This window comes from Engystomops pustulosus, chromosome 9 (genome assembly GCF_040894005.1).
Source record: "Engystomops pustulosus chromosome 9, aEngPut4.maternal, whole genome shotgun sequence".
In the NCBI taxonomy this organism is placed as follows: domain Eukaryota; kingdom Metazoa; phylum Chordata; class Amphibia; order Anura; family Leptodactylidae; genus Engystomops; species Engystomops pustulosus.
The window spans coordinates 95,873,607-95,888,213 of NC_092419.1; the positions used below are offsets into that span (position 1 = coordinate 95,873,607).

At 43.0% G+C, this 14,607-nt stretch overlaps 1 protein-coding gene across 1 annotated transcript; it reads right to left on the bottom strand.

Moving 5' to 3' along the window:
* Positions 1–3,724: 3,724 nt before the first annotated feature.
* Positions 3,725–11,410, bottom strand: LOC140077181 (ficolin-1-like). Its single transcript, XM_072124137.1, has 8 exons — positions 11,293–11,410; positions 10,886–10,999; positions 9,416–9,469; positions 9,294–9,332; positions 7,653–7,780; positions 7,423–7,552; positions 6,568–6,702; positions 3,725–5,456 (listed from the first exon to the last, which is right to left on the bottom strand). The coding sequence occupies exons 1-8, from the start codon at positions 11,360–11,362 to the stop codon at positions 5,200–5,202; spliced, it is 927 nt and encodes a 308-aa protein (XP_071980238.1). The 5' UTR covers positions 11,363–11,410; the 3' UTR covers positions 3,725–5,199.
* Positions 11,411–14,607: the final 3,197 nt, after the last annotated feature.

Below are 14,607 nucleotides of genomic sequence, written 5' to 3' on the forward strand. Positions count from 1 at the left end.
TCCTGTAAACAAACAGGGGCACAGCACTGACGGACGGCAGCGCAAGAGCGCCGAGGGTGATAAGTACAGCTTTATTTTTTTTCACAATATCCCAACCTACCAGTAAGGAATCTATTAATGTGGGATAACCCCTTTAATACGTCATCCCAATACTGGACCGCTGTTGAAAACAAGACAAAGCAAAACTGTGGAATATTAAGAAAATTTGACTTCCATGGTTAAAGACCTCACACCCCAATCTCATTTACAAGATGGAGACATCCAAGAAGGTGGGATGTGTGAAAAAAAAATGAAAAACCTGCTCAAGAGACATTGCACAATTCCAGCATCTATAAAAGGGGTTGTACAATTTAGGAATATTCCAGTGAATAACTGATATTGTTTTTGTATTGAAAAGTTCTACATTTTTCCAATATACTTTCCGTATCAATTTCTCATTGTTTTCAAGATCTCTGCTTGATGTCTTCTTGCTTTCATGCAACAGGAGGCTTCATCGTTTACTTCTTGTAGATAAAAACCGTCCCATGGTCATGTGATCTCACACAGGTGCGCGGTTCTTTATATCAGAGATAGTAATCAAAACTGTGTAATATAACGAGCCGTATACCTGTGGGACATCACATGACCATGGACCGGTGTATATCTACAGGAAGGAAACATAGAAGCTTCCTATAGAATGACAGCAAGCAGAGATCTAGAGAACAATAGGGGAAGTGGTACAGAAAGTATATTGGAAAATGTATTGGGGGTCATTTCCTAAGGGCCCGATTCGCGTTTTCCCGACATGTTAGCCGAATATTTCCGATTTGCGCCGATTTCCCCTGAATTGCCCCGGGATTTTGGCGCACACGATCGGATTGTGGCGCATCGGCGCCGGCATGCGTGCGGCGAAAATCGGGGGGGCGTGGCCGAACGAAAACCCGTATTCGGAAAAACCGCTGCGTTTAAAAACGGAAAATGTGTCGCTCGGGACGCGCTTACCTTCACTTGGCCGGCCTCGGTGAATTCCTGCGCGTTCAGATGCTTTTCAGCGCAGCAGCGCCACCTGGTGGACGGCGGAGGAACTACCTTCACAAATCCCGGCCTGACCCGAATCCAGCGCAGAGAACGCGCCGCTGGATCGCGAATGGACCGGGTAAGTAAATCTGCCCCATTGTGTTTCATCACACAAACAATATCAATTATCCGATTTAATGTGCTTAAAGTGGACATTCCCTTTAAGATCCCCAGAGTGATAAAATGTCATAACAAATTGCGCCATAAAATGAGTCGGAAAAATAGAAATGCCAGAGAACTGTTGGATTCACAAGCGAAACCACAATTTTGCTCACATAAAAAGAAAGTTGGAAGACACCAATATTGTGGTTCTGACACGTCATAAATTAAGGCGTAAGAGGTGCAGAAAGGGAAAAACAAAAAGCACTGCCAGTTTTCTGTTTGATTGGCCACAATAAATGACCCCCACAGAGACGCTTCTATCTGGGGCTTTTACCTTGTAACTGCTATGGAAACGCCGCTGCAGATGATAATTTCATTAGGGCTCTGGTAATTTGGGAAAGTAGCTGATGCAGTGCTAAGATATGGAGAGACAATTCACACTTACTGGTTTAGCAGAAATGTTCCTTTCTGAATAAACACCTTTCTATGAAAAGTGGCATTCCCAAAATAAGTGTTAAAGGAATCTTACATGGGTGTTATACCTAGTGTTATTCGATATACCCACCATCATGTATTTTGGCTTAAGACCCCTCACACGGCTGTAGTCCTTGTCAACAATCTCCTGCGTTTCACTGGAAACCCATATGGAATGTGGCCGTGGGGCTCCATTAAAGGGGTTTGCCCATGAAAGAAAGTTCTTAAATTTTCACCCCCTGGTAATGTTACACAATAAAGATCATTTTTAACCCTTTGCTTTACAATTTTACTCAGTTTTATTGCTGTTTTAGCTTCTATCACTTAGTGATGGTCAGTGCAAAATTCCAGAGAGAGTGAGCGGAATCATACACTGACACTTCATGATTCCTCTATTGCTATGAGATGCTGTGTGTTGACAATGTGCTTATAGTATCAGGGTACAGGTTTCTACACTTTTTGTTTAGCTTCTGAACATTGTACTAGTATCTGACACAGAGAAAAAGAGAGATGATGAGATCCATGAGGTGGAAATAACACACAATGACACTCTGCTACATCTATGTTATAACAAACACTGTCAGCCTGCTACATTTCAGCTATAACACATACAGACTGCCACCCCATAAAGACTTTATCTTATATGTAGCTTGTAGAGTAAGTCTGTGCACGCGGTTGCTGTCAGGAAATGCCTGTGTCTGAGCTGGTCTTGAAATGGGGGAGGAGAGCCTGAAGGCCGAAAGCACTGCAGTGTGCAGACAAGAGAAGCTATTCATGAGAAGAATCCGTCCGGCCCGACCATAATCAGTAGATCTACGGTTGGATCCCACGACAACCAAAATTGTATACACCAGGTCTGATGGTGACAGGTTGGAATTATATCTGTGAAATGCTGGATTTTTGTTAATAATAGTGAATTAGATATGTTATTTTGTTATCCTGAGTATATTTAAGAATTTGGTCCTCATGAGAATAACCCTATAAACTCAGGTTTATTTGCATAATTTTAAAAGCCTGTTTGTGTAAAAACGTCAATCATTAGAATATCTATTGAATGCAACATATCAATGTGTAAGGATATTATAAAACAGTCTATGTAAACAGTAATTACAAATGCTCCCCGAGCTAGCTTTCTCTGCTGCATACTACCCATGTCTAGAAGGCAGGCCTAATAATCAATCCCAGAGAGGCTAGAGCCGGGGAGCAGGGCACATTGTGCTTACTGCAGTGTAACCAGGCAACCGGCTGTGTGTACTTTACTGCTGTCATTGTCAGCATATAAAAGCTGTAGAAAGCAACAAAGCACAAACATGTTTAACCCTTTCTGGACCATATAGCTATAAAATGACATTAGATTTGCTCTCCAGGTCTAAACATATACAGTATATAAATGTTTTATGGGGGCTGTGGTTAGATGGATCACCAACCTTCATCCATAAGGGATTTTTTGACATGTAGAATTCATTTGGGTGAATGCATCCAGCTGATGGGGGCTATTCTGTCCTACATTGTAAACATCTTTATAGTGCCACCCTATTTCCCTGAAAATAAGACAGTGGGGCACATTTACTTACCCGTCCCTGCGCGTTCCCCGACGAGAATGCACTGTGCCGCGATTGAAGAAGATTGTGCGCCCGATATCCTGCATGTGTCGTTTCCCCGCTCAGGTCCGCAGGAGTTCACCTTCTTCTTCCCGGTGTATGTGCTTGATCTTGCGACAAAAATTTACTCATAAATCCCCCGCTCAGTCCGAATCAATCGGATCGTTGGCCCAACCCCCGATTTCTGTCGAATGAAAGCCAATGCAGCTACGCCAAAATCCGGTCACCTGCGACACAATCCCCTTCTAAATACCCGTCCTAACGGCGTGATACCCAAAAACATCCGAAAAACGACTGCGGAACCCTTAGTAAATAAGCCCCAGTATCTAATATTAATTTTTGCTCCTAAAGACGCACTAGGTCTTATTTTCAGGGGATGTCTTATTTTTCATTGTATACAAATTTATTGTAATAAATTTATACAACAATAATTTATTTTTGAGCAAAAAAAATCAACATTTATTAATAGACTGTAGTCATTACATCCCACACCTCAGCATAACCAGACAAACTCTGAAGTCCATCAACCATTTTATTATTACTCTACTTCCATGTACAAGAATCTATAGCAGTGGTGGCGAACCTATGGCACGGGTGCCAAAGGTGGCACTCAGAGCCCTTTCTGTGGGCACCCGGGACATCGCCCCAGCACACCAGACAGAACTTAAAGAATCTTCCTGTAGTTGCAAGCCACTTAAAAGATGCTGTTATCAGACATATTTTGATACTTGCTTCTCTACTTAGAACTGTAGGAAGAGGGAGAATGAGTAGACAGGGCCGAATTATCCTTGGAGGATTCTCTGTTTACAGAGGGACACTGGAAAGAAGCTAAAGTTATGCAAATTTTGCATTTTTCTACTGTGTTGCTGTCCTCAGGAGGCCAATCTGATTGAAAGTTGTTGAAGAACAGGGTGCAATAAGTTACTGCTTTAATTTTTGGTTGGCACCTCGCGATAAATAAGGGGGGTTTGGGTTGCAGTTTGGGCACTCGGTCACTAAAAGGTTTGCCATCACTGATCTATAGTATATTTGCCAATCCCAATATTTTAAGACCATTGTATCATCATCTTCTGGAACCTCCTCATAACTCTCCAAAATCTGAATTACTTGCTGAATTTCTTCTGACTTGTAGAATCATTGACCCCAATCTCTCATGTTTTGTAATAGCACTTTCCTTTGATTGTCCCTTCTAGTCCAGGTAACTACTTATAGCAAAACAGTCAGTGAATTTATCCTATAAATTCATCACCCATGTCACAACCTAAATCGAAATGATCTACTAATGCTACTTATGGCGTGGGGGGGGGGGGGGGGGAGCTGTAGCAATGGCTGCCGCTAGGTCTTTTGGTCTTAAAGTGTCCAATGTGTGTATGCTAATTCAGTGATTACTTTTTCAGAATCTTTTCACATTTCCCTCCCCTTCTGATGGGTCGAATGGGATCAATGAGGATAAATATCATTTGCCCCTCCGTATGTCCCTACTCAATGAAGTGGCGTGATACTAGTAAATCCATTCTCCCTTTCCTTGTTGCGTATTGGTGATTGCTAAATATCGTTTTGAAATCGATAATCGTTTCCCCCACATACGTTATAAATGACACGGTAACTATCACAATAAAGATGTTTTATATATATAATATAATGAGACAAAGGTGACGCACAGAGAAAGGCGCTGTCTGCTTTCTATATTATTCTCTGTTAATCAGCTAGAGAGAACATTCGGTGCAGGTGTTATGACCAACCTCATAATAAGGGACAGTCTGTATTATGACTTAGGGTATTTTTCAGTGCTAAATATATTTAGCTCTATATTAATTAGAGCTAGAGTAGTCATTACAATTACAAAAGAAACACAGTCAGCCTTCCCCAAAAAAAGTTACATTTCCATCCCCCCATCCCCTACTCTTTGTATTGTGGCCTCATTTATAAAATCCATACAAAAAAAATTCTGACACAAATATTGAGATTATTCTCCAATGGGCCTAATCTTCATCTCCACGTGCTTGAAGGAGTATTTGTGGCCTCTTGCAGTGTACCAGTTGATGCCATCTGCATTGGAGGTGTGGGCTCCTAGGTGGTATAACCCATTGAGGTTTGATGCATGACATTTGGCATACCACCAGCCGCCCTTGTAAGCTATAGAACAGCTGGCGCTATCGTTAAGGTCGTTGTCGTTATCTTTAGTAGAAAACTTCATGTCTCTTAGACCTCCCATAGAATCCCCTGAAAAAGGAGACAAATCAGATATCAGAATGGTTAGACACTTGGGGGGTTATTTATCACTAGACCAGGTCCTTGCGGCCATTCTATGTCTATTTTTGGAGCTAGTCTGCCTATCAGATTCATTAAAGTGGCTTTGGCCCTTCAATAAATGTTTTTATGGTCTATTTTCTGTCTAGGATTTTATTTTCAAAAAGTCTCAAAATGTGAGACTTTTTAGTCTCAAAAAATCCTCAACTTTGAGACTTTTTTACACCAAAAAAGCCCAGGAAAACCAATGCTAAATTACCCCCTAAGGGTCCATTATTACACATCTTTACATTTTTTTGATTTTATAGATGAAAATGTTTACCGCCCTCCAGTCTTGATATATTGGGACACATTGGGGCAGATTTACTTACTCGGTCCATTCGCGATCCAGCGGCGCGTTCCCTGCGGTGGATTCGGGTCCGGCTGGGATTCACTAAGGCAGTTCCTCCGATGTCCACAAGGTGTCGCTGCTGCGCTGAAGACCATCGGAATGCACTGAAGTTCACTGTCCTATCGTGGGTGAAGGTAAGCGCATGTCGAGCAAGACTTTTTTTTTTTTAAAATGCGGCGGTTTTTCCGAATCCGTCAGGTTTTTCCATGGCCACGCCCCCTGATTTCCGTCTCGTGCATGCCGGCGCCGATGCGCCACAATCCGATTGCGTGCACCGAAATCCCGGAGCAACATAGGAAAAATCGTCGTAAAACGGAAAAATTCGGTTAACCCGTCGCAAAAACACGAATCGGGCCCATAGTAAATGACCCCCAATAACTTACCTGTCCTGCACGATCCCCGAAAGTGCATTGTCCGACCGGAATGTACATCTCGCGCGAGAAGATCGTGGGCCCAATTGCATGTGTCGCTTCCCCGATTAGATCCGCCGGAGTTCACCTTCTTCTTCCCAGTGTATGTAAGTGATTGATCTTGCGACACAATTTAAATGTTAAATCCGAATCAGTCGGATCGCCCAGCGGCTGATGCACCAAAATCCCAGTGGCGTGATCCCCGAAAACGTTGGAAAACCCCACGGAAATGCGGCTGTGGGACCCTGAGTAAATAAGCCCTACTGTTCTTATCACCGCTCACCTGCAGTTCCTTCTTTAAATGCTCCGATCAGTAATTTATATTTCTCAGATTCATCCAAGACCTTGAAGCTTGTATACTTGGCGAACACCTTTTTCGCTTCAAAATCTTGTAGATCCACACGTAATTCCCATGTTCCTAAGTAAATATAGAGGAGATCAGGGGTTTTAGAAGAGGGAAAATCAAATGGCCTAAAAACATATAATGATAAGTAGGTGTCCATTAATTAAAACTTCCAAGGTGGCCAATACCAGCCATGGTAGCCATGTTTTTTCTATTTTTCTACTAAAACTAGTTTATTCTTTACTGCCCCGGAAAGTTTCTGTAATAGAAATCTGTTTTCTTCACCTACATTCTTCGTAGCCTCGGTGCTCAATACTTTATGGCTTATTACCACAACTGGAGTTTGCACTAAAAGAATGTGATAAGTCCGACAGAAAACAGACAGCCCTTAGTAAATGTGCCCCATTATTCGGAGGGTCACCCTCCAACTATACATAGTTTCCCATTGGAAAAAGAAATAGACAGATGATAGATCACTACAAGAGATGAGCAGACCTGATGGTCAAGTTTGGCGTTTGGGTTCAGCCGATTGACCCAGACATATTGGCAGATTTGTCAGCCAACCCGGCAAATTGACTCCCCTAGCATCTAGCCATGGCTGTGATTGTCTCCAATCCCACTCCCCGACCATTGGGTCCGTTCATCCCTAGTCACTACTATGAAGCAAAGAAGAATAAGATTAACTAGTTCAGGAAAAGTCAGCAGCATCTACTTATAGTTAGTCCGGCTTTGAATACACAATAATATAGTAGACAGGACCTTCAATATGGAGGTAACCCTTAGATTCTTAATTACCTGTTGAAGTTATTTGGTGAATATTCTCATTCCCCAACCAAAATTCATTGAGCCGACTTCCAAATCCTTTCTTATATTCATCCCAAGTGCGGAAGAAGTCCACTGACCCGTCCCAACGTCTCTGTATGACCTAAGGTAAGAAAAGATCTTGTCTGGACAATATATTCTGTTCTGTAGGATTGGATACTCTCAGGATGGATTCATATTATTCTGTATATGTGTATACTTACAATCCATCCCCCTTCATCAGTGTCCATATCACACAGGACCTTAAGGGGCTGGTGGCCATCTGGGTATATGGTGTACCAGTCACTGAGCACTGCCCCCTGATTCTGTACTTCTTTGCAGTTCCTGGCAGCTAGAAGATACACAAATACACCTATTAACAGAGGTCCAGAGTTCCCATTTAAGATCATCACACAGAGAAGTATAAATATGTGCATATCATGTAGTTTAAGACCTGGCTGTGTAAATGTTAGAAACTAAACACTTGGTTGTGGTTCATCATAGATTTCATCCCTTCTTATACAACCCTTGGATTATTACATAGTGGATCCACACATCTCCAGGAGATGGGTCCACTTGGAATAAATCTAACATGTGCTTATAAATCTAACACCTGTGTGCTTCAGCACTTTCCTCTTTCCATACAGTATGGCTGAGGATGGGCTAGTTTGTTTCATTCTGTCCTTACTAGTCTACACACTGCTTTACTCCTTCCCACCTATCTTAATTAATTTCCACCACACCAGTCGTCTGTGGATTTTGTTCTAGGATGCAAAGCGTTAAGTCAGCTGAGACTCGTGCTACACCCACATTTCTCCTCTGCTGGTCTACCTTGTTTGGGCATCCGGGAACTGATCCTATCATCTGACATCTCATGTAAGTTTCACCTCCATTTGCTCCATTTGTTCCTTGCTTGCTATGAATCCTTGCTATGCTATGAATTTATCTTGATTTCTATATTTTGGGTTCCTTGACATTTTGCCTGTTTTCTACCCATCAGTTTTGTTTGATTCTATACTGCATTCTATACTCTTTGTTTTGACTTGTATTTGTTGACTGCTTTTCTTTGTTTGCATTGTCCATTCTTTGTCTCTGTGTTTGCACTTTTGTGCAGGAAGGGAATATCGACCAGTTGTCACCTAGCGTTTTAGGGTAGGCTGGGCAATTAGGTAGGGACATCTGGGAAGAGGATCTATCCTTAGGGCTCACTTCCCTTATCTGTTCTTCTAGTCCATCCATGTTGTTCCATCCTACCATTACAGGATTGTTTTGGTATGTCAGAAATTGAGGCTTTATACATCACAAAAGGCCACTCACATTTATTAAAGCGTTTGCGCCAGTTTTCGGTCTGATTTTGCACCGAAAAGAATGTGCAAACTGCTTGCACATGTATTTATAAAGTGTTTGCGCCATTTTTGTGTAGTGGCGGCACTGTGGCCCCTGTGCCACAAAATTATGCCCATAAAGGGGCATTCCGGTGCAGAGTTGGACCGTGCACCACATTTATTATTGCGACTCGACAGAAATGTGGCACACGCTCTATGTTAAAGGTGCACCAAAAAAGTTGAGGGTGCGCAAGATTATTGGAAATCGTGCGCCATTATTCAATAATCTGGTACATTCTGCACATAAGTGAGGCAAACTGCACTACTTTTGATAAATGTGGCCCAATGTGTTTTGGTCCAGTCATCTGGCGTACACTGAAACGCGTTGTGCAGTCCTTTGTGATGTATACTTATCTACATTAAAGCCGTTTTAGTGCCTGTTGCATTTATCTAAGTTCCGCTTTCCAAGTTCCTTCTCTCTGATTAGTCACATTTATAAGTTTGTCCAAACAGGAGTCCAGATTTAGAAATGTAACTTACCGTATAGTGGCTCAGCGACAGCCCCTTCTCCTCTCTCTCCTATATCAAAAACATATATATATATATATATCAATTACATAATGCCTTATAAGAGGAGTAACCCTTCCACAGTTCTTACTAACCTTTCTGGCCTGGAGGTCCCGTCTTTCCTGGCGCCCCCACGGATCCTCTTTCTCCTGTTAAAAAAAAAAAATTGCATTAGCTTCCTATATGTTAAGAATTGGTGTAGCCAGAGCAAAGCTAAAAATGATTCCTATTTCGGCACCACATCCCTGATACTTATATCTATTAAAGGGATTGTCCACTTTCAGCAAATATTTGATATGGTTTGTATTAGTAAAAATTATAAGTTTCCAATATATTTTCTGTATCAATTCCTATCAGTTTTTTAGATCTCTGCTTGCTGTCCTGCTTCAGGCAGGCCCCGGGTTACATACAAGATAGGTCCCATAGGTTTGTTCTTAAGTTGAATTTGTATGTAAGTCGAAATTGTGAATCCAGACAAAATAATTTTTTGGCCCCAGTGACAATTGAATTTTCAAAATTTTTAGCTGTAATGGGACCAAGGATTATCAATAAAGCTTCATTACAGACACCTTACAGCTGATCATTACAGTCTGGGACTATAGTAATGTATCCAGAGAGCTTCACCAGAGGTCACAGTGGCCAGAGGGGTCCGTCTGTAACTATGGGTCGTCTGTAAGTCGGGTGTCCTTAAGTAGGGGACTGCCTGTATAAAGTTTCTTTGTTTACTTCCAGTGGATAGAAATCTGTCTATGTCATGTAATGGACATGCATGTGCACGAGCCGTTATTATCACAGAGAGTAATAGGAGCTGCACCTCCATCACATCACATGGACAGATTTCTATCCACTGGAAGTAAAAAATAGAATTCTGTAGAATGACAGCAAGCAGAGATCTAGGATACCGTAAGATATTGATACAGATAGTATATTGGAAAATTGTATAACTTTTCCTTACACAAATCATATCAAATATCTGCTCAAATATGGAGATGAGACCCTCCTGGTGCCCCATAGCAGACACATAGGGGCACATTTACTTACCCGTCCCGATGACGCCACCAATCCGGAATGTCCGACGAGGATTCGGAGCTGCCGCGATTCACTAAGATCGTGCGTCCAATTTCCTGCATTTGTCGCTTCCCCCGCTGAAGTCCACCGGAGTTCACCATCTTCTTCCTGGTGCATGTAAGTGCTGATCTTGCGACACAATTTGATTTTTAAATTCCGTGGTTTGTCCAAATCAGTAAGGTTGTCCGACGGCCACGCCCCCTGGTTTGTGGCGCATGAAAGCCAGGGATGATGCACCACAATCCGATCGCGTGCGCCAAAAACCCAGGGCAATTCAGGGCAAAACAAAAAAATTAGTGAAACCCAACGGAAATGCGTCTGACAGACCCTTAGTAAATGTGCCCCATAGACACATTTTTTTGAAAGTGAAGGACACAATAAAAGACGTGAGAGTCACGATGAAACTTTTGCCAATGATCTATAGATATGTTTCAGTGGCTAAAATACAATATAAGGACTAGTGTATTCAAGCAATAAGTTACTCACATTGTACCAACCTTTTTCTCCTGATGCCCCAATTTCTCCTTTTTGCCCTGGAGACCCAGGATGACCAGGACAACCTCGAAGAATGAACAATTTGTCCGATTCCCCAATTGCTACACCTTTCATTTCTATCAATTAAAGAAAAAGATATATATATATATATATATATATATATATATATATATACAGACATTTATAATAAATAAAACTTAAGTAATGCAAACATATAATATAATTGGTGAAGTACCTTATATACTCGAGTATAAGCCTAGTTTTTCAGCACAAAAAAATGTGCTGAAAAAGCCAAACTCGGTTTATACTCGAGTAAAAAATATATAGGTTTTACCAGGTTTTTGTGGTAAAATTAGGGGCCTCGGCTTATACTTGGGTCGGCTTATACTCGAGTATATACGGTACTTACCCGGGCATGTCTGATCCCCGCTACTGAGCCTAGACACCACCCCAAGTAATAGCAGTAGTGACACCTCCATGATGCTAATAAGGGATAGATGTGTCCTCTCTCTATACTGTGGTAGATAAGACCTCGGCTTTTATATACCGCTGTATACCACATGATGCCCCCTACTGTGCCTGTCGCTAGGTAACTACTCTCCTAGCAATGTCTGGTAGAGATTAATGTGTTTTGTGTTGTGTTTTAAATCATATTTAATTGGTGTCACCTAAACTAAACAGTTACAACATACATAACAGTCACCCGGCCCGGGGAGGAATTCTTCCTGGGGGACTACTCCCATGTGCTGTCGTCTGGGCCAGAAGAAGACCATAAACAAACAGTTACAAAATTCAGAACAATAAAGAGCTTTATTAGTTAACCTCAACGTCAAAATAATTTGTCAAAACGCCATAAAAACACTCAGCCATAAGTTCATACGCAATAACTTCAGTATACTCGGAAAAGTTGCATTACCCAGAAAAAACCACCTGCCAGAGTCCTGTTGCATGAGCCTAAAGAAACGGGCGACACGGGGTAGCACTTCTGCCTTGCAGCGCTGGGGTCCTGGGTTCAAATACCACCCAGGTCAACATCTGCAAAAGTTTGCTCTCTGTATTTGCGTGGGTTTCCACTGGGTCCTCCAGTTTCCTCCCACACTCCAAAAACATACTGGTAGGTTGTTTAGATTGTGAGCCCCATGGGGACAGTGACCAATTTGACATTTCTTTCGGCAGCACACATATGGGATTTATCCCCTAGGTACAACTCAGAAGAGAACAGGTTAACAAGCAGTAGTAGACAATTAAACAATTAGTGTCTTGGCTGACTCCCCCTATATAAGGCCGGAGCACACACACAACCCTTGTATTTCTTTTTCTCTTAGGTATGACAGAAGAGTTCAGGTTCTGTGTGTCTACACAGAAAGGAAAAAAAAAAAAAAAAAAAACAACTATCTAGATAATAAGTTTTCTAGGTCCTCTGTGTCTTTACACAGAACACTTGGATGGACCGGCCCGGGCTGTATACGCTGCATGCGGTCCCTCGTCCCGGAGGAGCCTGTACAGCTATCCTGTCCTTACAGGGGTAATAGCTGAGGCTGTGGTGTGTATCTACCACAATGTACCCGGCACATGAGATCGCTCCTGCATCTCCCACCTACTGGGCCTTGTGGTTCATCACCCTGCGTGCCTCACCATCAGACGCCTGGATCATCTCCTGCATAGGCCGCAGCCCAGGTAAGAGCCTGTACAGCTATCCTGCCCTTACAGGATTGCGTTGAGTATCTACCACACATCACTGACACATGAGATCGCTCCTGCATCTCCTCCCTGCTGGGCCTTGTGGTTCATCACCCTGCGTGCCTCACCGTTGGACGCCTGGATCATCTCCTGCATAGGCCGCAGCCCAGGTAAGAGCCTGTACAGCCATCCTGCCCTTACAGGGGTAATAATACAGACTGGGGGACATTTACTATGGCGTTTCCGCCAGTTTTGTGGCGCTCTCACCACATGTTCTGCTCTCCGACCTATTTATTAGCTGGCGGCGCCAGAAAAAATGCCTTTTTCCGCCTGCTCCGACTCTTCTCCGAAAAGGGGCGTGGCTTTGGCGGAGTGGAAACTCAGACACAATTACTATGTGTCGCAGCCCTTTTTGGGCGGTGTAAACTGACGGAAAGTAGACCAAAAGAAAACTGGTCTAGCAGGGACTGATGGACACATTTCTGGTGCTCGGGACAGATTTTGTCCCAGGGACAGAAAATAGTCTCGGCGCCAGAAATGTCTCTGCACAGCTCCACAATATTAAATGTGTGTCTTCTTACCGAGAGCAGGTCGGTAACAAAGCCAATGCAGACACCGACACTGTAAGTAAATGTCCCCCACTGTGTTGAGTATCTACCACACATCACTGACACATGAGATCGCTCCTGCATCTCCTACCTGCTGGGCCTTGTGGTTCGTCACCCTGCGTGCCTCACCATGGGACGCTTAGATCGCCTCCTGCATAGGCCGCAGCCCAGGTAAGAGCCTGTACAGCCATCCTGCCCTTACAGGGGTAATAATACAGACTGTGTTGAGTATCTACCACACATCACTGACACATGAGATCACTGCTAGTATCTCCTACCTGCTGGGCCTTGTGGTTCATCACCCTGCGTGCCTCACCATCGGACTCTTAGGTTGCCTCCTGCATAGGCCGCAGCCTGGTATTAACCATTTGTTCCCCTGGATGGAGGCAGCACATTGTATCAGTGAGTATATCCAGGCTGTATACCGGCCGCTGGTCTCTCATCCTCCTATGATATGTTATACAGTTTTTTAACCTGTTTTCTCCTGCTGGAGATCTCTGCATATTGTACAGTATTTACACGGTTACTGCATAGGTTTCTGCATGACCTGCTATCACTTGCAGTACAGGGAGCATTACATGTCAGCTCCTGGGATATAGATTGTCAGCTCCTGGGATATAGATTGTCATGTCCTGGACATTCTGGTGTTTCTTGTGCACATGTGTCGGCCATTGCTATGTATCGGTGCATTTTTCAATTTGCATTCACCTGTTGCAGTCATATCATGCAACCTCACAGCAGGTATCAGCTGCCAGATAACCTCTGCCCTCTGCAAGACAAGGTAAGAGGAATGCTCAGGTCTCCTATGTATCCCTGCTGAATGCATTGGTATAATGTCTACCTGCTGAATGCTCAGGTCTCCTATGTATCCCTGCTAAATGCATTGGTATAATATCTACCTGCTCAATGCTCAGGTCTAATGTCTTCTATGCTACCTTGCTAAATGAATAGATCTTTATTGCATTTCTAGTCACTCCTGCGCCCTGTCTGCAGGGTTTATATGCAGAGTCTGTGAGCTCTGCTTGACTTAGAATTATCTTACCGGTATTTCATGTGTATAATCTGTGATCTTTACACTGGATTTACTAACCATTTTCTCTGGACTAGACCTCCAGTATGTAATGAGCCTCTGGTATGTGATGAGCATGTACTCGGCCTCCGGTAAGTAATGAGCATGCACTCAGCCTCCGGTAGGTGATGAGCATGGCCTGTGTGTTATACACTGTACCCACATCCTCTGTCTGGTGAGATGTGCAGGTATCTATGATCTGTATACATAGTGACATACTGTAATAATGATACACAGCAGACTGATACCAAAATTTCTAAGTTCTGCTTCTATGTATGTTCTCCATAGTCTGCTCTACATGAATGGCATTGGAGAGTGATCCTCTCATATCCCGGCAGCAGAACTCCTCATACAGTGATGTTACCTG

Excerpts from the sequence above, each read along its gene's own strand:
- LOC140077181 (XM_072124137.1), bottom strand. The coding sequence starts at position 11,362 with ATGGAGGTGTCACTACTGCTATTACTTGGGGTGGTGTCTAGGCTCAGT. Across the intron at positions 7,781-9,293 it reads TGTCGCTGAGCCACTATACG|CTGCCAGGAACTGCAAAGAA; the intron begins GTAAGTTACATT and ends TGTATCTTCTAG. Across the intron at positions 7,553-7,652 it reads CTGATGAAGGGGGATGGATT|GTCATACAGAGACGTTGGGA; the intron begins GTAAGTATACAC and ends TTCTTACCTTAG.